This window comes from Polistes canadensis, unplaced genomic scaffold (assembly GCF_001313835.1).
Source record: "Polistes canadensis isolate GaletaPanama2010 unplaced genomic scaffold, ASM131383v1 scaffold_70, whole genome shotgun sequence".
NCBI lineage: Eukaryota > Metazoa > Arthropoda > Insecta > Hymenoptera > Vespidae > Polistes > Polistes canadensis.
The window spans coordinates 187553-212573 of record NW_014569617.1 but is presented as its reverse complement, the minus strand read 5'-3'; the positions used below and the strand labels follow the sequence as shown (position 1 = coordinate 212573).

General features: G+C 34.3%; 4 protein-coding genes across 5 annotated transcripts in view; 1 reads left to right on the top strand and 3 right to left on the bottom strand.

Annotated features, from left to right (window-relative positions):
- Positions 1-9997, bottom strand: part of LOC106786268 (serine/threonine-protein kinase NLK2) — a 70387-nt gene extending 60390 nt beyond the window's left edge. The window contains 1 exon segment of the mRNA XM_014747464.1: positions 9666-9997. Within this exon segment, the coding sequence (XP_014602950.1) occupies positions 9666-9958 (293 nt within the window). The 5' untranslated portion in view covers positions 9959-9997.
- Positions 9998-12583: 2586 nt separating this feature from the next.
- LOC106786275 (ubiquitin-protein ligase E3B) lies at positions 12584-19221 on the bottom strand. 2 transcript variants are annotated; one of them, XM_014747472.1, is made up of 16 exons: positions 18621-19221; positions 18259-18411; positions 17807-18134; positions 17539-17727; positions 17242-17433; positions 16980-17169; positions 16652-16891; positions 16423-16594; positions 16231-16349; positions 16008-16132; positions 15709-15911; positions 15328-15628; positions 14822-15214; positions 14575-14739; positions 14371-14482; positions 12584-14278 (listed from the first exon to the last, which is right to left on the bottom strand). In XM_014747472.1, the coding sequence occupies exons 1-16, from the start codon at positions 18779-18781 to the stop codon at positions 14106-14108; spliced, it is 3216 nt and encodes a 1071-aa protein (XP_014602958.1). In that variant the 5' UTR covers positions 18782-19221; the 3' UTR covers positions 12584-14105. The 2 variants fall into 2 exon arrangements, with proteins under 2 accessions (XP_014602958.1, XP_014602959.1); XM_014747473.1 differs by having other exon boundaries at positions 16008-16123; positions 18621-19220.
- Positions 19222-19621: 400 nt separating this feature from the next.
- LOC106786278 (pre-mRNA-processing factor 19) lies at positions 19622-22761 on the bottom strand. The gene is made up of 9 exons (XM_014747475.1): positions 22678-22761; positions 22004-22075; positions 21628-21777; positions 21276-21553; positions 21001-21195; positions 20774-20929; positions 20464-20694; positions 20036-20376; positions 19622-19934 (listed from the first exon to the last, which is right to left on the bottom strand). Exons 2-9 carry the CDS (start codon positions 22020-22022, stop codon positions 19790-19792), a joined length of 1515 nt encoding a protein of 504 aa, XP_014602961.1. The 5' UTR covers positions 22023-22075; positions 22678-22761; the 3' UTR covers positions 19622-19789.
- On the top strand, positions 22678-24366 carry LOC106786279 (selenoprotein M-like). The gene is made up of 4 exons (XM_014747476.1): positions 22678-22809; positions 22901-22971; positions 23171-23240; positions 23316-24366. The coding sequence occupies exons 1-4, from the start codon at positions 22708-22710 to the stop codon at positions 23418-23420; spliced, it is 348 nt and encodes a 115-aa protein (XP_014602962.1). The 5' UTR covers positions 22678-22707; the 3' UTR covers positions 23421-24366.
- The last annotated feature ends 655 nt before the right edge of the window (positions 24367-25021 follow it).

The window sequence follows — 25021 nt, the reverse complement described above, 5'->3', positions numbered from 1 at the left end:
CCAGAAGCTCGGATACGCTCGGCTAATGGACAATGCTTATGGTTAATAATCTGTCGGTGGGTAAAGGAGATTCTACGAGAATGGATATATGAGGTGAAGTCCAGTGAAACAGGAGAAGTAGGAGGAAGAGGAGAGATTGAACAGGGAGGGGGAGCGATAGGCATAAAGTGCAGGTCAGACAGAGAGAGAGAGAGAATGTTGCATCGAGCTAGGATGTGCGCGCGCAAATAGAGCAGAGACTGTAGACGCGTATGCAGGTAATATAACACACATACATAGACGCGCGCGCGCCTCTAGACTATTACAGATTCAGAAGCAACGATAGACGTGTCATATAATACTTGTGTGTGTCCAAATCTGATGCACGCTTGATCGAAAATTGACACGGCTTTAACTCCACCTAATCGTAACCTCGAACTAGCAAAATGTGATCGCATTAGAAACTAAAAGACTATTTATTCCTATACCGAGATAACATACCCCCGATATCGAATCTTGTTTGTTTTTCTTTTTCACAACGAATAAGTGGAAAGAGAAAAATTGTAATGTAGAAATATCGTAAAGGATTGATTAATGCAATTGAAACACCTACGCACAGATATTGGGCTAACAAACGAATTGCAAATTGGGCTGGGTGGTGAAGGTGTATGTAACAGAATATCGATGTGTTTCAAGCCGTACATAATACGTGTACTCCAGAAACGCAGGATTAGCGTAACAATCGATGAATTCTCTGGCATTTCGATTTTCGCTTGATTTAACTCGTTTTCCCGATATATCCACGTAGAACACAGATTTTGGGGAAAATTTGTTGGGATCTCCGAAAACACGGCGAGGTGGTTCAATGACCCTCTTATTTTCCCTCTTATTTTCCCTCTCTCTCTCTCTCTCTCTCTCCCCCTTTCTTTCCCTTTCTGTTTCTATTGTGGAGTTGGATTTCTCTGTTAGGAAATAAAATATTGACGAGCAACGTGGCCACCTCTAGAGCTCGAAACCGATAAATTATTGCGGATAATCGTTGTACCGATAAATTCCATTGTTACAGGCGTGTAGGTAATAATTTATTGGCTCGTTAACAAGCCACTTTTCGTTTGCTAATAATCGATCTTTCGATTACTTTAAATTACAAAATTTGCAGTTATATCCCACGTCTAAACGAGAGAGCGTAATATACCGATTGTCATGGGAAGTAATACAAATATTTTACCGATTCATTATACTGCAAAGAGTTCATCCTTTAATGAAATATATATATGTTAAAGCCGGAAATCCGTCATTGCTAGGAATGCCCAAAGCCTTCAGACGACGTCGTAAATAAGACTTTTTGGAAAGATTTTCCGAACATAATACTTTGATATCCTATAGAATAGAATCTTTGCAGATTGTTTTATAACGCGAAATGAGGAATCAGTAAATCGATAATATTATTGATGTTGAATGTTTGTAAATAAAATTGGATAAACGAAACGGATGGTCTAGGCATAGATAGGAAGCAAAGCTATTCGACTTCGAAGAGACAGTAACAGGGTAATAGTAATTAGCAATATCCGCGCCGGTTTTAGCCGCTTCCGCGATAAACGAATTAATGCATATAGAAGTCGGCGCATGCGTTGAAACACACGAGCGTGTTACGCGACGATGATAAAGGAATTAAATTGTCACCGGGGCTGGAATATGCAACCTCGCTCGAGTATATAACCGTATGCCCGTGCAAGGAATTGTATATACAGGTTGCCCAAAAACTTCCTACATAATAATAAATAACATTGAATTTTTCCTATCAACAACTTTGATAACGTCCAACGCGACGCGATGCGAGAATATCGAAAAAGTCGCAAATGCGTTGACCCTGTCTCGAAGATGTATCTTTAACTTTCTTCCAAACTATCTCGGTATGTTGCACTTTCGAAACTTATCATCCTCCTCTGCTTCTACAACTTGATATCAAGGATATCAACAAACCGGAAGAAATCTTAAGAATGGAAAAGAAAGAAATATTTGTATTTCTCTAAGGGGGAAGGAATGAAAAGGAGATACGCATGATAAGTAATATATAAAAAAAGAAAAGTTGCATCTTTCTGTGTGTAACCAAACGAAACTACCTTGAGTACTAGCGACTTGAACCTTCGTAACAGTCGAGCTACTGCAATGTAAGTAGCTGTAGAAGCACTTCGTAATCAGGGCCATTGACTTCTCGAAAGTACACGAGCTGCATGGGACCCTCTCTCCTTCCCTATCTTTCCCCGAGTACCATGATAGAGCTACTCTTGTAAACTGAGCAGCGACTCTGCTGATATTTTTTGGATTTTCTCTCATTTAAAAGCAAACAATTCTACTTGAAAGCGTCGAATGTGTCATTCGTTAATCAAAATTTGTACCGGAATGAAAAAGCTAAAAGATAAAACTACTCTCCTCTTAAATCAGGTTACATCGTCTTCAGTTTGAACAAATGTCGTGTTAGGTATGAATACAAAATTGTATGGGAGTCGAATGGGGGGAAAAAAAAAAGAGAAAGAAAAAAGAAAAAAAAAAGGAAAAGGAAATAAAATGGGATCTTTGAACTCTGGAAATGCAACGAAGCGATACACCTCTCTCGCGTATTTCGCGAAAGAGTACCTGATACCTATAATAAAGAGAGCGGTGGAACGATTGATCCGTAAAAGGTTAAAACGTTTAAAAGAGGAGAGAAGATGCGACTCGGTGGAGAAGAATAAAGAACGAAGCTACGAAGAAGGGCAGTGGCCGTCACGGTATTGCTCCCAACACAGCTCCTTTTTCCCTTGCTATAGAAATCCTATATAAGTATGGATATATAGGGTGTGGATATATAGGCTGCTTCAGATTAATCGTTGCAACCAGAATTTGCATTCGAATTTATATTTCTATCACAATCGAACGATTAGCTAATTATTTATTATTTCAACTAACAAGAAAATATTTCAAGCTCCATAGGATTGATCATATGTGTACACTCCTGTTATTATTACGTAAACTTTTAATATTTTCGAGGAATAGACGAAAACAGAGAGTTTGAACTTATTTTATCATGGATAATAAAGTATGCAATGTAATTTACGAGGAAGTTAGATTACATCAGAACTTTCGTTAATTAAATTTGAATTTGGAAAAAGTCAAAAAAACAAATAGAAATAATGAAATTTAAAGTAAACTATTGCAATATAAACTATTCAATCATGTGCATATATTATTTACGGGTTGTAAAAAACTCATGACTCGGAAATATTGCTACCCATGAAAAAGATAAAAAATAAAGTAAAATAAAATTGGTAAAGGTTTATCGTAGAAAAAGAAAAGGGGGAGGGGAGGGGGAGGGGGAGGGGGAGGGAGAGATATTATGACTATGGTATACCATAACTTGTTGTTGTGCAAAGTCCGTCCCTATCTTTTGCTTTCCTCCTGGCTTCACCGTTGTGCTTTGCTCTGCACTACTCTGATATGCTTTGCAGTGCGGTCCGCAAATAACCTTTGCAATCGCTGAGAGACGAGACTAGGAGAGAATCTGTTCGGCTTTATTAGACCTCCAGCAGCACAAGGCGAACGCGTAACGAAAGCTCACCAAAACTCGATGACGCGAAAATCGAACAAAGGCTTCGTCTATGATCACAATTTTCTCTATCCCTCTCTCTCTCTCTCTCTCTCTCTTTCAAACAAAAAAAAACGAAGAGAAATCCTATAGAAAAGCTTTTCCACCGCTATCCAGAGATTCGTCGTTTATAATCGATACCTATTTTCATCGATGATAAATGTATAAAAAAATTCATATAGACGCATCGATTTGTGTGTTGTATTTACGATAAAATGATACGCGGTGAATCCTCCTACGACGATCACGTGAATCATCGAGACAAGAATTCTTGGATGTTTCGATAGAACTCGTACACACTCATCGATTTCGTGAAATTGCTTTACTTTATCATACTCATTTTCATAATCTTATATACTACATGTATATGCTCATGAGTAATTCGTACAGTTAGAATATGGGAGAGACTATATTCCTCTTATAGGAATATCATTATTTTTTTTAAATAAATGAATAAAGAAGAAAGAAGAAGAAAAAGAGGATCAAATTGTATATACATTTATTAATTTCTAAAATAAATCTTAGAAAAGAGATACGAAGAAAAGGAAGAAGTAAAAGTTTTAAAAATATAGGATTTGCCTGACCAATCCGAGAAGACTGACGACGATGCTGATGTTTCGCGTTTTAGAAAGTTCCTTAGTGCACGATGACTATTATCTCTTTTACCGCCCATGGCCAAGAGAGTTTCACTATTTATTCACGCGAGGTTTCGGCTCTCAAACGAAACAGCTCTCCATACTTCTTTTCATTTACCTCTGTACGTTTTAAGATATAATATTTTGTTTCTATAGTTTCCATGAAGTTTACAAGTTCCATTTTGTCGAAGATTACGAAACAAAACTCGTAGAACCTTCTAAAAAATAGTTGGAACAATTTGCGAACGGAAAAATTGCGACAAATTGGTCGTACAAATTCCTAAATTGCGTCTAATAATTATGCAGATAAAAAGGTGCATACTTTGACATTTAATCTAACAATACTTTAGCAAATTGTTCTAATCAATTTTCTATATAATAATAAAAAAATGAAAACATTTGATAAAGAACTTAGAATAATTAGAAGAAATTTCATATAGCCAAAGTTTATCTTTATCTTGAAGCACAGCTGCAAAAGTGCATAAACGCTTACACGCACGCGCCGTATAACGCGCGTAGAAAGGAACAAGCATACACCTGGCAAGAAAGAGGAGGACACAGTGTGTGTCCCTCGAACAAGTGTAGATACAGACTCGGACTTGACACCGTTGCTTTATTCCTTTTATGGCATGATTATGGAGTCCATTATCGCAGAAACTGGTTGGCAGTAAAGCGTACCGCGACGAGTTATCCATTGAAATGCGTCAAGGTTGTCGCAGCATACCCACCAGTATATACACCCAGTATAGGTCTACAATATATTTCATGTGGCTTCGAGTTGGCATGATCTTTTGTGATAAGATCGGTCAGGGAAAAATCTATGTACAAATAGTCACTCGCTTCTAAATAATAAAATATTTTTCCTAAGCTAATTTTTCATATAAAATTTCACGAAGAATGGTAATTTTTGATGCTAGTTTTCGACGCTAAGAAAAATTGCAAAAATTGCTAACAACCAAATTGTGATCTTTTCTTTTTCTTTTTCTTTTTTCTTTTTTTTTTAGTATCGATCAAAGCTACCTGTACATAGAGAAATTTATCCGAACGAAAGGGCAGCACCATTTTCTTCCCTGTGTCTACATGCTCTCTTTTTCTCTACCAGCTTCATCCCAATGGGGATGAAATTGTGTACAGGCGGATGCAGTTGGTAACCCATGCAAACATCCATCGCCACCCCCAAAGCCGATCTTAAAGCTCCTTCCACGACTAAAGCAGTCGACTACCTTTCAAAGTACCGCAATCTTCATCTTCTTCAGCTTCTTCTTCTTTTTCTTCTTTCCCTTTTTTTCCAAAAATACATAGACGTCTCCTACCTGCGTAGATTAACTAACAAACATTCCTACAATGTTTTTCAATTCTGCTACCTTTCCGATTATTTCAAATCGTAAATTCATAGATGATCAGACTATTCCTGTTTGAAACTTTCCAAGCTAATTTTGGATAGAACTGCAAGCCTTTATAAATTGCCTGAAAATAATTATAAGAAAATTCTGGTAAGAAATGTTATTTGAAAAACAAAAGTTTAATATTGAAATATAATACTGTCATCGTTGCTGTAGTATAAATGATAAAAGCGATAACCGAGGAGGAAGAATCGTCGAGAGAGAAAATCCATTTTCGAGGGAAAGTTCGGAATTATTTATCGCAATTCGATCGCAGAGGGACGTGTTGCGATATTTTTCCTCGATGCAGTTTGCAGCTGTTTGTGCTTGCAGGTCGAAAAGTCGGTGCGAAGGGTGCCACTGAATGTCGGCTGTAAAAAATGACAGAGAAAGGAGAAAGAGTCGGCAAAAAAGAGAGGAAAAACCAGAGGAGGGGGCAGGAAGGGGACAGGGAGGATGTCGCACCGGAAATACCGGCAACACATGCTTCTCCAACTTCCTGTCGTGTAGGTGGTTTTACTCCGAAGAGTTGGTATGTTTCGATAAAATGTCATTTTCATTCTCTTTGATCAATTTCACGGATCTTTGCGTATAAAAAGAAAGGGGATTAAAAAAAGAAAAAAGAGACAAATAAAATATAAACTATTTGAACTGTTCTAATTTTCGATCAAATTCGTGATCAAATTCGTGATCAAATTCGTGATCAAACTCGTCCTCCCTTAAACACACCCCGTTGATTCTGGTACCTGATCTAAACACAGCCAACTGAAGCATATATTCTAGATTGGCCGTAACACACATGTATATATATAATTAATTTAGTTCTTTTCATGTTATAAGAATAAAAAGAAGATAGCGAGTTGTCGAGACGAACGGGGACAGGTTTTCCAAGCGAGTTTCCAGTTTCGATTTACAGAAGAGATCGTCGCGAGAGATATTGCTTTCAACCAGCTGTAGTATCCAGTTTAGTAGGATGAAGGCGAGCGCGTATAGGTATATGGAGCATGAGCAACTCTTTTTAACTTCCAAGTAACTATACTTACACACATTCGTTTATACATATGCATATGCAAAATATATTTGTTTTTCCCAAGCCATTTATTGTAATTTTAACGACAGTCAAATAATTATGAAATAAATTTATCGCGTTATCTACCACGCGTACCATTTTCGATACACTGAAATTCATTTCTACGCCAAATGATATTTTTCTCATTAAAACATAAAGAGGTGAACAACGATTGTTGATATCAATTTGATATTATCTGCAACGATGTTTGAAACACTTTAATTATAATTAATAATAATTATTACTGTTCGATATATAGACGAAAAGATAAATTGTCACGAGCACAAACGCGCAGTATCTGGTATTAAATAATGAAAAGCAATAAAATCGATGATATCGATTGAAAAACGTGCAATTTTATTCCTTCTCGATATTAGTTAACCCTAACACTGGCGACACGAGGTTGCACGTATTGCATACTCTCTAAAAGTAAAATAGAAAAATAGAAAGGTTGTCGGCAAAGGTCCCTGGAGTATCATCGAACCTCCCCCTGTGTTCTGTTAGAAATTTCGCATGGTTTTCGAAGATTGCTTCCGAATGATAATTCTCCCGACCATTGGTCTATAGTATGGAGGAGGTGGGGGAGAAAGGGAGTCGGAACAAGGCAACGTTCATGTGTGAGAGAAAGAAAAGTATATAGACTGGTACCAAGTACATGCTCTGCAGCAGCTGCTGCATCACCTGCCAGGCAGCTGGTTTGACCAGCCACATTGGTACTACCAACCAACCAGCCAACAACCACTTCGAATCCGGCTCGACTCAACTCGGTCTTCGACTGCGCTGCCTCCTCAAATTCGGACTTTGATCTAGATCTAGAATAGACATGTATAAGTATTTATACGTGTGCAATACCGAGCGCAAACTTTTCCAAACTTTTGCTTCTTGCGATTACTTATCCGCGATGCAATTCGACGTCAATTAAAAATCATTTTAAATCCACTTTTATCATTTGTAGACAAATTTAACATTCAATATTTTCAAGTTTTATACTTATTCATAAAATAGTTATGAAATATTTCACGAGATATCGCATCCATGATAATTATAAAATAAAATTGCGGAAAAAAAATAAACTGCACACGTGAGAGAGCATATTATAACTTCTAACAATTTCCTTTCTTTCCTCGTTTTACCTCAGATCTATGCTTGAATCAAAAGACGGAAATACGGAAGTGAATACTAAGAAAGAGAGAAAAAGAGAAAGAGAGATACACTTAGATGCTTGTGAAATTTACACCGGCGGCTTGTTTGGAGTCAATGCTAGGACCTTGCACTCAGAAACTGTGCATGGCTTGCATATGCACGTATGCATGCATGCATCTATCTATCTATCTGTCTATCTATCTATCCGTCTATCTATGTATGTATGTATATGTCTATGAACGACACAAGCCATGCACAAACTGTTAACTCGATGCACGTGCAACATAAGAGTAAGCGAGATAGCAGAAGAAAGAGACAGAGAACGAAACGGTAGCGTTATCATTATCATTCAACGAATCGTTAAGATAAAACTTGAAACGTTCCTCGATAATAATTATGTCTTTCTCGATAAAAAACTTATCCTTTATTTTGATAATTAACGCGTTTACTGCCACGTCGATCGTCGATGATAGGAGCACCTCAAATATTTCATTAATTAGAATAAAATAAATATCGATGAATAAAACAAATTCAACGTTTCTAATAATTGTTTATCGAAAAGGTGCACAAAAGAAAAATAGATTTTGTTTGTTTCGCTGTTTGTGTGTTAAAAAGATTATTGAACAGTCCGAGCTCTATTTGGGTTGTTCTTCAAGTTATATTCTCTCCTTGATGTCAATGGCATCCGCCCACGCAGATGTCTCCGACAAAGGACCAACTCGTGTACGCTTTATGCACGCGCACGCGTGCACGTGTGCCCCGCGAATGCGACCAGGAGATAAAAGCGGTGACGAGGACGAGGACGAGGACGAGACGACTCTTTGTTCTCTACGCGTATCGACGCGTAACTTCGGCTACAATCGGCTAGATACGAACGCGCCAAATTTCACTTTAATTTTTTTCTATTCTAACCTTCAGAAATGTTCAAATCTAGGATTTTATATGCATGCACATTTATTTTATTATAAATAATCATTTTCGTGAAATTGCTATCTAAATGAATATGAATATTTTGAAATGTGTACAAGTATGAAATAGAAGGTGATTTGTTAAACACATTTATCGAAAAATATAATCGACTCAGAGAAGGCGCTCAATCTAGTCACGTTTTCTCTTTATCTCGCGAGGTCGCGGTTGCCATGGCAATGTAGCCTGTACTCTCCTAGCCACCCATCGTCTTCTCATCCACCTTCCCACCGATTACTCCAACTCCACCCTGGTCTCTCTGCTACGTCACAAGCAACCCTCCGAAAGCTCTTCGAGATACGATCGAATCAGTTTACTCTATCTGTCTTTTTTTTTTTTTCTTATTTTTCTCTCCGCTTTTTTCGTTAATCTTCCGAAAATTTTTCTTCCTCCTTTATCGAATCATTTTTAGAAAAAAAGAAAGAAAGGAAAGGAAAGAAAAGGATCCTAAAAGCATCGATCATTCCAGTCATATATTTCAAATACGTTTTTCAAATTGCGTTTCAGTTGAGGAAATCAACTGGAAGAATGCCAACGTGAAAGTTACAAAAATTGACAAAACGTACCTAAGAGAAATGTTTACTTATTAGATTTGATAAGGTCCGAGAGCAACAGCCAAACCAAATACCGAAGAATACTATTTGGAAAGGTATTTAAGATAAAAGCAATAACGGTAATTATTTATAGGCGACAGCTTGTGCATCAGTGAAGCGATTTGGACCGTAAGAAAGGCTATGAAAAAAGAATAATTGTTTGTTTGGAGAATCGGCGCGCGCGCGTAAATCTATCGAACATCTAGAGGGTGCTTCTGAAGGAAAAATAATCGTAGATCGTAGTAAATAATAGTAAAAATCTGTGAGACTTACCAGACGACACCGAAGGCGCCGTAGCCGATGGGTCTGTCGGGTTGGACGGGATCCTGCGCGGGCGGCGGCGGTGGGGGTGGCGCGGGTGCGGCGGGGTGATAATAGGTGGGGGTCGGTTGGTTCACCGCCGCGGCGGCAGCGGCGGCCGCGGCCGCGAGGACCGCCTGGCCCGGGTGGGCCCCGGGCCCCGTCGTCCCGCCTCCACCTGTCGTCCCCGCCCCGCCCCCCTGCATCAGCGACATAGACACGCTCATGGACACCCGGGAGTGCCGGCTGGGCCCAACTACTGCCATCAAAGCTCTTCACCCCCTCCCCCTCCTGCTCCACCGCCACCACCTTCACCACCTCCACCCTCGGCGACCGCCACCCGCCTGCCCCTCCTCCTCCTCCTTCCTCTTCTGCCGCCACCTCCTCCTCCTCCTCCACCTCTTCTTCTCAACCGACGGGCCACCGTGCCGCTATTCACTCTACCGAGAAGACCTCTACGCGACGTCGCCGACGCGTTCTTCCTCCTCCTCCTCCTCCTCCTCCTCCTCCTCCTCCTCCTCGCCCTCGCCCTCGCCCTCTTCACCCCTCGAACGAAGCACGTGGTGCGAGCCTCACCTCGCAAGGACGTTCTCTCTCACAAAGGAATCTTCTCCCGCATCTTTCGTCTCTCTTCGTCTTCGTCCTCTTCCTCGGTCTCCTTCTTTCTTCTCTACTAGCAGGGTCTTTCACTCCAGATCACCGTGTTTCCCTCCTTTCTTTTCGATAACATTCGTTATTCCCCTATTAATTAATTTCATTTGAAAATCTCCCGTAGATCAGCGCGACCCCATCGCGGTTTAATCGTTTATTTTCTTCTCTCTCCCTTCTCTGTCTCTTTCTATTTCACTTGACTTGGAGGTTATGTTACATGACATGTACATAGACACACGCGTCAATCGGTGTTAAGCGATCACCGTGGATCTTCCGAAATGGTCATTCGTCGTTTTTCAGCGACACCATAGATGCGAGAAAAAGAGATAATGCTACTTACACGTTTAATGGAACGCATAAACGTTGATATAGAGGAGGACAAAATGTGAGATAATCCAACTATTGGAAACGCGGAACGACAAGTCCGCAAATTCGCGACAGTGTTCTTGATTTCGATTCGTTTTCTTCAACGGTTACGACAATTATTCCTACTGTACTGCTACTGCACTGCTATTGCACTGCTACTGTAGTATTGGCTAATTATAAAAGATAGGACGAAGAGAATAAATGAAGAATATCAGAGCACGTTTATGACAGTCGTGTTGCTGTCTGTTATGTTGTATTGCGTTGCACGCGCGCACTAACCACATACACAGATTCACACTGATACATATATAATACATATATACATAAACACACGCGAAGAGACAAAGATAATGCGAGAGAGAAAGAGAGAAAGCACAGAACGAGCGCGCGCGCCCGCGCCCGTTTATGAGAAAAGGGCGATGACGGAAGGTACACACACGGGAGGAAATAAATAGTAAAAAAAAAAGAAAGAAAATAAGTGACAACGTGGGAGACGGAGATAAATCTATGGGATTTATGATTACCGGAAAAGGAAGAGAATGTTAACCAGGGAGACGGAAAAAGAAATAATAAAGAGAGAGTCTCTCGTGGTAGACGCGGTGGAGAGAGTGATTTACGCGGGATAAACGAAACACACGCCTTTTCGCAGCCGATGCCCGCTAACCACTGAACGTGGCGGGGCCGAAACGTAGCGCCGACAGCGCCGGGGCCCAACCATAACGCCGACGGTCATGTGACCCCTCCCCCCATAAATGCGCACGCATTCGATCGACGGCGCGCCATCTTTGTTCTCCAATTTCAAATACCTCTTTTTTCATTCATTTCTTTCCTTTTTTTTTTTTTTTCATCTAGAAACAAAGAATATTTTCCTTATCTTTATCTTTCTTTGACTATCATTTTCTACTTTACCTGAATAATCTTTATTTATTATTCATATCTTTTCTCATTTAAGTTAACTAAATTTCTATTTTTTCTTTGATCACCGTTCATATCCTATCCTAAATAAATAAATAATAATCTCGTAAAGCTTAGGTCAAAATATAATACACGGGGACAAAGCTTCTTATGGGATAATATTGGATGATAAAGGGCAAATTGAAAATAACGATGATGCAAGTTTTGTAAATATTTACATGATTATCGATATAATTTCCAGAGATGTATTTTTAGATCGACGATGACGCTCTCGTGTCGTCATTTTCTTTTCTTCCTTCTTTCTTTCTTTCTTTTTTTCTTCCTTGCTATCTTTCCCCGTTGGTACGACGCGTATACACTTAGAAAACATAATCTATACCTAATCGTTTCATTTTCCAACGAAACGGCCGATTTATACAAAGCGTATATAATCTCTCTTCCTTTTTCTTTTTCTTTATCTTTTTCTTTTTCTCTTTCTTTCTCTTTCTCTCTCTCGCTTTCTTTAATTATATACATATATGTATATATATATATCATATATATATATATATCATAGTGATCATAAAAAAATTTTAGATCTATTGTTTCAGATTATTCGTGGTTCGTATTACATAGACCGATAATCAAAAATAGTTATTTAAATAAAACTTATTAAATACAAAGATCGAATCTGAACTCTCGTTTTCTATCTGAACAATTTTTTCTTACAATTTCCAACAAATATTTTATTAAAAATCGATCACGTATTCCTCTTATTACGTAAAACGTTTCTCTATTCACTGTATTGTACAAAATAGCATCATTTCCAAATATTATTACATATAGTACGAACTTTCGAAATCAAATAAATTTCAATAAATATATCGATCTTTATATATTAAAGTATAACAATATTTTCTCTATATATAAATATTTAACACATTGTTCATGATTGCGATTACAATCATATTTTTAATATCTTTTTCCAACGTTATATTAAATGTGAATAGAGAAATCGAAAATGTTGCTGCTAAATTATAATTAATAGTAATAATAGTAATAATAGTAATAATAGTAATAATAATATATATATACATATGCATATATTTTGATACGGATATTACGTAGGAAAATATGCAAGCGCAGAACTCGTATTTCTAAGCGCTAAATAGATTTATATATTTTATCTTTGGTCTTACTGAACTTCCCACGTAAGTCTCCCCCCATTGATTCCATTATCCAAAAAATCGAAATACGAAATGTATCATACTGTGTCCTATGTACGTATGTATGTATATATGTGTATAGTATCATAAAAAATTCATTAATATCGCGTCTAATCAATCTCAATGAAATAACAAAAGAGAGGAGAATTCGTATAGGAAATTCAGTGTACAAAACATTGCCGATTTCATTCACAACGACGACACCATCGTATTAAACCGCACAACGCGTTTTATATAATTCGCAATATTCTTTTCAAAAATTTGTACAAAAATTTATCGAGAAAATAGCTCTCTTCAAAATAGAGCGTCTGCCGTATTTTTTCTTTTCTTTTCTTTTCTTTTCTTTTTGTTTTAGATTTTATCTTCTCTTCTTATTTTTTTATTTATTTATATTATGTTTTCCTCATTCTCCTTAAACTCTTATTCTCACAAAATTGTTTCATACGTTCATATAATATATATATATATATATCTTCTTTCTCACTTGCTCAATGATTAACATTTATTGTATGTATACGAATATGCAAACCACTTCCATAATAATGCCATTATTTTTTACTACCATTTGACTAAAAAGCGAACGATTAATAATTGTAAGCTCGTATAAGGTACACATGAATCACGCCTGGAATTGTCCTAGAAATCGCATCGCTTTTCAACTAATTATACACAATCGAGAAGAAACACAATAGGTTGATTATAAAAAAAAAACATATAGTAATTAATCATAATCGCTTAAACTAAATATCGCATGAGTCTAGTACACGTAATATATATAGATTTATAAAGGAACAACGCAAGATAATATGCACCAGATTTGCATGTCGGCTTATCTACCCTTACTCTTCTTTTTCTACGTTGCTTATCAATAATGGAAAGATATGTGCAATCGGCAAACAATAAGAAAAAAGAACAAAAATAGAAATTAACTAAGAAATCTTCATAGTATTTTTTGTTTGTTTCATTTTCTCTTAAATATCATAAGAAATATTTGTGCAAATAATTATTCTAAAGGAGTTATAATTCTAGCAACTTATTAGGCTTAAGACTATATACGTGTATATGTTTTACTGTACATTTTCGTTCATTCTTCGATTTTCAATTGTAATATGTATATATATATATATATATGTATTTTTTGTAGATACTTATAGGTCATGTTATATATTGAAACATGGGGTAAATCAGTTAGGCACCGCTCGATCACTTTCGATTTTCGCTCCGCGTCTCGAGTTAGTTCCCTGATGATTGTTACTACCAATAATTCGTAGATTAATTAAGAAAGTTCGAAACCGGTGTTACTGGTAACAGCATAACGTAACTTTTCACGAAGTGTACTTTTTTTCTGGTAATTTGGTAGCTTCAATAAATTGAAACAAGTTGAAGAAGTAGGCAACCGAATTTGAGGATCCTTTTTACGTATCGTAAAAAATCCTCGTATCACACTGCCTAATTAATTAAAATAATTCAATAAATTATTATAGAATTGAAATAACAAAAAGTTGAGATTTGTAAGAGGGCAAAAAAGTGGATGAACGTACCAATTGTATCGCCTGTATCCTCGTCATCGCCAACTTCAACGCAACGTATGGAAAATCGTGGTTCCAAATGAGCAAAGCCCAGCAACGGTGATTTTGAACAGCTTGTGACGAACTATTATTTATATAAAAAACACATTGTTATAAATTTATAAAAATTGATATTGTTTATTAGAAAAGGATTTGATATTATCGTTGAAAATGTACCTTTAAAAATAAGCCTCTTTCTTCCTCCGTAAAATCTTTCTCAAGGATGTCCCATAACCAGCACACTACTCTATGACTATCATGGAAACCACCATAATATTGCGTGTGTCTACGTAGATCGCGTAGATCTAATGGGACGTTGTCACCCGATATTAATCTTTGCAGCTGAAAGAATAAACATACACGAATATATTTCCATGAGAAATATGAAATATATTCTGTTATATATTTCAATTCCTTCTCTTACTTCAGGAGTTGAAAATAATGACAACCAATCAGGATTGATTATAGAACAAAATCCTTTGATAAAAGCAGCCGTTTGTTCCTTGATTTGCGTGTGCATACGAAAATGTGCCATTCGATGTATATAACGAATCTTATTTTGATTAGTAACTGCCTCGGCACGTCCACCAGGTATCAACTCGTGAGTTACTAATTTTCCCATCACATCTTCGTCCAAAGAAAAAGTCAACTCTAATTGTCTGATATCACCTTTGTAATGCTTCACTAAAGTTAGACTACGATAGAGATCACGATCCAACGAAGCTAACTCGTCTAAACAATTATACAATGTTCCTCCTGCTTGCCCAGAAAATTGGGAAACAAAAAATGACGCGAACGGAACATCTACGACGATTCCCTAAAAATTTAACCTGATAAATTAGGTGTCTTTCACACAAAAAACTGATATTTACCGTATCTGTTTTATTTTTTTAATCTAAAATCAATAAGAAATATTTAGAAATAATTTACCTCGTAAACAGCCTTGCCTAGCATTCGTCCAACGAATTCAAATAATTGTAAATGATTGTCCTGCATCGAGGACGTTGGAGAAGGGTAAAGACGATTTTCGCTAGTAGCTTTAAACAAATTCAAAGACGGATCAAAAACTCTTTTAATCGTTTCTTCCAAAAATTCTTTGAATACACCATCCTGATCTATTCCAGCTTCTGCCAGACCCTGTTCATTCACGAAACGTACTCTGATTACACCTTTCAGAGCTTGAGGAGGTAACATTGCTAACTGCCGATAGCCATCCTCTACTATACGCGTTCTATCAAATATTTTCATTCAATTAACCCATTTTTACAATCATTTATACATGCAATAACAACTCTTGAAATATTTAACAACCTGTGAACAACTATTAGCGTAGTTGGTGGGCTATTACAAGCACTCTCAGTTAAACCCATAACTGCTTTCTCGTTGGCAACATGTTTTCGAAATAAAACCACTCGTTCGGAGTGCGGTATAACGTGGGGCATTTTTGAAAGCAAAAGTGCTGCACCACCTCTCCTTTTTTCTAAATCCGCTAAGAAACCAGAAACTCGTACCTCCTATTTTGTAAAAAAAAAAAAAAAACATCAAAAAAGAAAATAATTCATACTAATAAAATGAATATCTCATGATTCGTTTATACATTATATACTTAACTTCGCCAACCAATGTCCATCTGGACAAAAAGGTCTTCTGCAATCCCGGCGGTAAATAGCCATTAAAAGTGTATGTAGTGATGTAAATAACGGATTGTTAGACACTGTTTTCACATCTGTAACATCTAAAAACTTTAGCACGTAGATACACGCAACTTGTCTTTCTTAAATAAGAACAAATATCTTATTGGCAATCATTTACATGGAAATTTTGATTACTTACCAAATAGATTAATAAGAACAGCTTTGTATAAAAATTGATTTAAAAAAAATGACATTGTTATAAAGTCCGACAATTTAAAAGGATCTTGCTGCTCGTACATCTCCATATCATCTAATATGCTAAAAAAAAATTAATAACACGTGTCGTTATTTTAATATAATTTAATTATGAAATAAATAATAGTATACTCACGTAACGTAATGAGTCATACAATCACAAAATAATATCAACATTTGAAATTCTGGTGCAGTACATTTCGTATTCGCTGCTAAATGATCCAGAAACGCTTTTAAGCCACAGTGTGGCCCCAATGTTCCCAAAAATAACCACATATGATACAAAATTTTATCTTGATAACAAAGCCCTACAAAACAATAAATATATAGTGAATGTATAAATAATTGTTTGTAAAATATTATACCTGTTAATATGTCTTGTTTCATTTGTGTAAGCGTATGTAGAGCAGTTTGATACATGGAACAAATCAGGGCAATTTTGGTACATTCAGGACTCCCTAATTTTCTATAATTTTTATTGCTATTATTTCTATTTGTGCGTGCTTCCAAAAATGCTCGACGGAAAATATTAGTACTTAAAGATGTGCTCTGTTGTTCCAACTGCGGTGGTGATTCCTTACCAACTAGTTCAGTTAATGGTTGGCCTTTAAACAGAAAATCAAGATAATAATAGTATTATTATTAAATATTTTTGACATTTATACATGTTCATTGGAATAAATTGTAGCTTACCAATTAACTGTAAAACAATTCTGCCGGTCCATAGGCAAGCTAATTGCGATGTCACGTAAGGAATAGCTTCTTGTAAAGGAGTATCAACCGATTGGGCAAACCAACCGAGAATTGGATGCCAATGAGTTATGTTACTCTGTTTGGCTACAACGTACTGTTGACATGCTTCTAGCATTTTTGTAACAACGAACTATAAATAATAATAACATATTTAAATTAAAATTGATAATACAAATATTGGTACTGTTCGATTATGTCTCACCGTAAAAGAAGGAAAATACGAATCTCTCAGGACTTCTTCTCTTTCGATATTGGCTAATTGTATTAAATTGGATAATAGACAGAGTGCATAACTACCCTCCAATGCATTAAAAACTATCCTCAAATTTTGTTCCGAATTTAATAATTCCAAACTTCTCGCAAATAAATTGTGCATAATAAAGGATGAAATGCACTGAAAGATTGCATCAGCATGACTATGTATATTTACGACATAGATGTAATTTTTTATCGTTGTTTTTTTTAAAGAAATAGATATAAGATAAGAAGATGATTATACCTCTGGACATAACATGTTCAAGTGATAAACTAAAGCAGGGACACTAAAAATATTAATTAAAAATAGCGATACTAATTTATCTGACATTTGTGAAGATATCAATGGTCTTAAAGTTAATGTCACAGCTGCGGAGAGTGCAACTGATATCGATGAAACTTCTGCTCTACCTAATCCTTTTACTAGTAACGTCTACAACATAAAAAGTAATTTGTTATTAATATTCATACCTAAAGACTATTAAATTGAGGAAGTTTTTATAAATGGTTACCTGCATAATAGCATAAAAGCCATTATTGACAAGATGCCCCATTATGTTAGCACATAACTGGCTCATACCAGGTCTCAGTTTCTCCATACCCTCTACTTTTAATATCGCCCATGATGCCGGTGATGTAAAACTAACTAATGTGTATAATCTCAATAGGATGGACGTATGGTCAGAACTTATTTCAGGTTTAAGGCTGTCCAAGCCAATGAGACAATGATTTAAAATAGTTTTCATTTGCAATATCCATGATATGTAGTGATCCTTGTTAAGGGCAACACCTACGTATGAGAATTTAGGAGATTCTGAATGTAGAGTTTGCACAAGGTATCTAAAAAAGAAAAAACAAATGATTAATAAAACGAAACAAACTCTGTATCATTCTCTAAGAATCTCTTGATATTATATCAAATAATTATATTACCTATACAATATATTTGTCTCTGTATACACACCTACATAATTTTTCTATACGCTCTTGATCCCTTTCCTTCTTATAAATAATCAAAAATCTAGAAGTAACCCTGTATATATGCAATGCAAGCTGCAACTCTATGTTCGCATCGAGCTTTGTACAATCATCAGGAAAATTGATATCGAATTCCTCTCTAAAAGTAGAACACGCTTAAATTATGGGTATTAATTGGATATCATCGATATGACAATTAATGTCATGTGTTAATATTAAGTATTGATAAACCATATAGATATACATATATATATATATATATATATATATACAACAGATAACATTGGAATGTACAACAGATAACATTGAAAGAATACAGTAACAATTAATGGAATGATATTAACTCACAAAATCTTTTTGGTAAATCTTATCCGAGCCAACCATCCTCTAACATAAGCTTGAATAACAGTGACAGCAGCTTCCCTGTCCTTTTCATGAGCTCTTTCTTCTCTCGCTGCTTTAGTTTGCTGAAGGAAGCTGCCTCGAGAGGATTCCTCGGCTTTGAACATTTTCGAATAACCGCGAGTAGCAGATGATCACAATGAATTATGGTAATTAAAAAACATTGTCAGCTGGTCATTGATGATCCACCAGTCGATACCCGCGAATCTTAAGTTTATTAAATAATCATCGTCTGTCACAATTCCTATTAACTCGTAATATTTACAAATTGATTAATACGAAAAACTGATTAAAATTATCGATCGTAAAGGAACTGTCATTCGGTACATAATCTGCGAAAGTTTTCCACTGACAGCCAACCACAACGGCCATTGTTGTTAATTCGATTCAAGCTTCACTATCGAGGAGGACAAAGGAATGTATTAGGTTAGTTTATCGGTAGACGATGACTACTAGCGCCACCTGTGCCATTATGTTCATTTTTTTAAAACGAACACTTCTTTTCTTTTCATTTCTCCTTTTTGTTGTACACGGAAAAAAAAATTAAAAAATAAAATGAATCTTGTATAAAAATTTTATTGTGTTTTTTTATGATCAATTTGATTTCCTTCTCTTTCTTCGTTTCCTTTTCTTTTTTACATTATATAAAAACAAACACTTTTTCTTGAACATCCTAATAAATTTTATCTTTTCAATTATATTGTCCTTTAATTCATTAATTAATTAATTACTTCCAAAAGAAGTCAACTGTTATGTATTTATATATATACATATATATATACATATATATATATATATATATATATAGATATAATAGGAAAAAAAATGATGATAAAAATACATTTCGTGGTTTCCTCGTAATGTGATCCTCCTCGTTGAAGATTTANTATATAGATATAATCGTATTTAGTTTTGAATTTTTTTTAGTTGAATTATTTTTGTATATAAGAGAAATGCATATTAAATTAAGAAATATAATCTAAATTAATGGGACGATCTCTATATAAGAACAAAATATTGTCAATATAAGCCTTAATAAAACTGATATAGAGAAATAATGTTATATAAGTCCTACATAGTTCTTAAAATAATTGTCACATTCCTATAAAGTTGATTTAAGGGAGACCATAAAGTTTTAATGTTCTATCCATACTAGTGGATGCTATGTACTGTGCGTGTTTTCCAAAACGTACACCTGTTGCCGTTGCTGTATGATCGTTCAATACTTTCAACTCTTGCCATTGTTTACACAAATATACTCTGTAAAAAAAATAGAAAAATAAAAAATAAAAAATACAAATACAACTAACGCGTCAGGCGTTAAGAATTGTGTTATTATGAAATATATAACAAAAACTTACCTAACATCCGTTCCAGCTACGGCCAAATAAGTACCACTTTGGTCAAAGCAAATATCTTTAACTTCATATGCTTCCTCCAATTGCAGCGTTTTGAAATTTTTCAATTTTCGTAAATCCCACAATTTGACGCAAGAATCCTCAGCAGCCGTCGCCAAATAATAACCATTTTCCGAAAAACTAATAGCTGTGATTGGGCCTGAATGACCAGGAAAATTAGCCACGTTCGATTGCTCCTTCAAATCCCAAATTTTCACTTGGGAATCAGCAGTACCGGTACCAAAAATTAATCCATCTGGATGAAATTGTGCTGTTGTTAATGGCTGACTAGTTTGACCAGCCACCTAGAGAATTACAATAATATCAATGTTATTTATTCAATCGAATTGATTGTATTCTATTGTTTTATTGAACATTTAAATGATAAGAACCTTAGTTAATAATCTTCCAGTACGAATATCAGAAAATGCCCAATGTTGATCTAATGATGAACTTAGCAGATAATCTCCAGTTGGATGTAATGACAATCCAGTTACAGGAGCATCATGAGCCTTGAGTAATAAAGTTGTTTGACTTGTAGCGACATTCCATACTCTGATTGTAGTATCAGGTGATGCAGTCATTACTATATCTTCCTCAGGATGATAAATTACTCTAGTAACCTACAATTTTTGTACATTAAACAATATTATAATAAATATAAATACATATAAATATGAGAAGGAATATGCAATAAAGTACCTTCTTAGTATGGCCTTTTAGGATAGCGACAACCTGTTCCGTATCTTTATTAAATACAGTTGCATTTTTATCAGCACCACCAGTTAAAATTTTGCTTGTATCTGCACCGTGGATATCCAAAGCCAAAATTCCAGGTACACTAGCAGAATGGAGACCCTGAAACGAGAGAGAGTATAAGACACATTCATACATGTATGTGAGAAAATAAAAAATATATAATATCATACAGGATGAGATGCAAGTGTTTGAAATGTTCGAATGCTATCCTGGGGAAGAAGATCTTCAGGAACTGAACGTCCACGGCGTTTTCTTTCCTGTGTAAGAACAGTTGCTCTTTCTTGTAATTTTTGGATGACATCTTCGGTAATACCGGCTTGTTCCATTGGCTGAGCAGCTGTTCCACCAGCTTCGACTGCCACAGCCTGTTATTTAATAATGTATTATTTTTCTTTAATATATACACACAATTTGTATATTTATTTCCATGATTTCAGTAACATACCGGTTGTGGAATAACTGTTGCCTGAACAATTCCAGCTTGCGGTTTAAGAGTAGCCAAAGCCTCTCTGGCGGCTGTAACTTCTTTAGTTAATCTAGCGATTACTCTGCAAGCTGCATCGTGTTGATACAAAGCGTGGGACAACTCTTGTCTAGCTGTTTGTAACTGTTGTCTAAGAGTGAACGAATGCAGCATAACTGCGTCCCATTCATCTTGTAATATTTTCAATATAGCTGGAATCGATGTGGCACTAGGTGGTTTAGGTTTAACAATTGGAGTAGCTGCAAATAATAAAATAATATAAGAATGATAAATATACAATATAATGAATAAAATTCTATCAATTAACACATACTTTTAACATCAATCAATTGTTCTATGGTTAACTCTTTGCCAGTGATGGGATCCACTCCATTTTCAGCAACATACTTCTCGATGAGACGTTTTTCAAATATAGAACCAGATACCGGAGATAATACAGGGTGTTCTGGCACTTCATTGGAAACTGTGTAAATACATTTTTATTTTATTACAATACAATAAAGCGCGGTCTTTTTAGGTTATGTTCATATTTTTATCGGCTTAAGGATTACGCTAATTAATTGGAAATTTATTTCCGATATCACGTATCGTTTCATTCGAAAACGATTGTATTGAAATTGTTATTGTTCGAACATAGTTAATATATAAAGTCGTAAATAAAAATACAAATAAAAATAAGAAAAACTTACTCGCACAAGAGAGCGCCATTTTTTCGACATAAGAGTTCGATCAACTACGTACGACTTTTGCGCCTTGACGAACTAGAGATATCAATTTTATTTATTTCGTTATTATTAACTATATATTATTTATTATAAATATCCTTTATAATATATTATATATTATTATTTAATTAAATAAACACGAATTATTTAGAGTTTCATATATTAAAAGAAAAACGTCGTTTTTTTTACTAAAATTATAAACAATAGCTGCTTACTCTATTTGTAATTCTCTAAATATATTTTTCGTAATGATACGAAAACTATGAGATATTTTGTCATTTAAAGTAATTATTAGAACGTTTACAAATTTTATATTTTTTTATTATGACGTAAACAACAATTGGAAATAATTTTTATGAATATAAATTGAAAGAATAGATAATTAAATTTTATTACATAATAAATGTAATAGAATTTTTAAAAATAATTTGAATTTATTATTGCATCAAATTAACGTAATATCGATAAAGTTTTATTATAATGTTTAATTAAAAATATCGATTTTACAATAACAGGTAATAATTTAAAATTGTAATTATTATTATTTAAACATTATTCAAAGTTTAATATAAAGTAAAAGGAAAGAGAATTTAAAAATTCGTGTAATTTATCCGCGCAGAAAATCAGGAGTGCCTTACTTCCGTTTTCTTTGCACTCTAAAAATAAACATGGCACCTTCTACTGTCACTTTTATTTCCCTATTACTCTTAGTTGTTACTTTGGCTGCAGTCTCAGCTGAAACTAAGAAATATGCGTTTGCGACAGTCAAGGTATTCATATTTTTCTACAACATAAGAATAAGTAATTCATATGTGTCAAATATTATATTAATTATTAGACATATTTCTTATTTTGACATAGAGTTGTAGTGGATGTTCCTTGAACCGGCTTCCAGATGTCAAACAATTTATTTTCCAGGACGTACCACAATAGTATCCTTCGAAAATTAGTTAAGTAATTTAATAATTACTTAAGTAGTTATTAATTATATCATGTATCTTGCGTAATGTAAATTTCACTTATTTATTACTCTAAGTTTCATCATGTTTTTTATGCTAAAAATGCTGAAAGAACATTGATTAAAATATTATATAAAGTTATAATTATTAATATCCTTAATATCATAAACAGTAACAATGTTGAATTCAAACATATTCAGGGTGCAAATCCAGAACTTGTTCTTTATGATGAAAACGAGGAGGTACGTCGTAATTATATGATAGAAACATATTCATTTTCAATGACAAAATATTTGACATTTTTAAATAAATTATAGGAAATGGAGAGATTAAATTTATCAAGTCTTACACGTCAAGAGTGTAACGATTTACTTGTATCTAAAGGTTTCACAAAGTCTACTCCTCAAAAAGATGAAATCTAAGGCTTTCTAATTAGACATACACTTAAACTTTGACGCACATCAAAGAAATCGATATATCAATTTTAATTGCATTTGTAATTAAATACGATTAGGAAGCTTCTTACATATTTTGTTTAAGTTGAACAATAAACAAAATGTTTGAAATATTCTTCTTCAATAAATAAAATAATTTATCTCAATATAAATAGATCTATATATATATATGTATATATATAGAAAAATTAAAATAGAGTTTAGCAACAATATTAACTCTGCACTTAACTATTTAAAAGATTTTTCAATGCACAAAATAGCTATTTTTCATTGACACATTAACACGTAGGCAAGGGAAGCATATATTTTTTACCCTTGTGGAGCTACAACCTGTGATATGATTAATAGAACCATGACAACAAAATTGTTCAGTGTGACATTTTATTGGAACGATATTTTATCGATTTTATTAATTCGTTTTATTAGAACATAGTCAAAAACGAACAAACGTAGGATATATAAATCGTATATTTATGCAAGTTTATCAATAATACGATTAACCATTTGAGTTTCAGGCAATGTGATCGTACTGTTCATATTAGTAGTAAAAAAGTGCCAAGTTATTAAAACGCAATGTGCAATTGATACGTAATAACCCCTTTGGCATTTGTTGACACGATTTTTCTATAAATGCAATTCAATGCATTCAAATTGGTTAAATAACTGCAATTCAAATGGTTAAATAACTTCAATGCAACAATTTTTTTCTTATAATTGATAAAATATTAAAAATAAATATATATATTGTTTATTGTTTTTGAGAATAATCAATGTAAGTAGTTTTAGTTAGACGGTAATCTTTATATAGAAACTTTTGAAATAACAATTGTTAAGAATAATTTGATGCAGAATTTACTATTTTGCAACTTTCACGTTGCTTTATCTGTATTACCTAATGATTAATAAACGAATTCAAAAAAATAAGATTTCGTGAATATAATAATTTTACTATTTCATTTTAAAACAAACTAAGTAATGTCATTAGGAGGTCTTAATAAAAAAAATAGGTAAGTCGTATTAGAGCGAACGTACACATGAATAATGTTTTGTAGTTCAACTTTTTGTTTATATTCATAATATATTACAATATTATATATGTGTAACCGTTGCATTTAATATTAATGGTCTTATATATATTGATAATATTGAACTATTCTAATGTAATCTTTATTTTATAGATTATATACAATCGCAATTCAATATAATTAATAGGACTATATATAGTCATGAAAGTTAGATTATTTCTGTTTAAATTTATATTCTAAGAAAAGATAAAAAGCAGATATTCGGAATGTACCACTGACTACAGTAGTACTTTTTTTTTTTTAAATTGCTTCACAATAGAATGTACTTTTAATATTAAACGCGCATATAAAGCATACAATGCCAAAAGCACATTCAGAATACTTTGACATATTAAATGAATAAGGAATCGAATAATATTTTGTAAATTAAAAGTAATCACATATACACGTAAAGATGTTGTCGAAAGAAATAAAATATTAGAGAAAACAAAAATTAAAAACTGCTTGGATAATTTTTGACAAACTTTTATATATACATATATA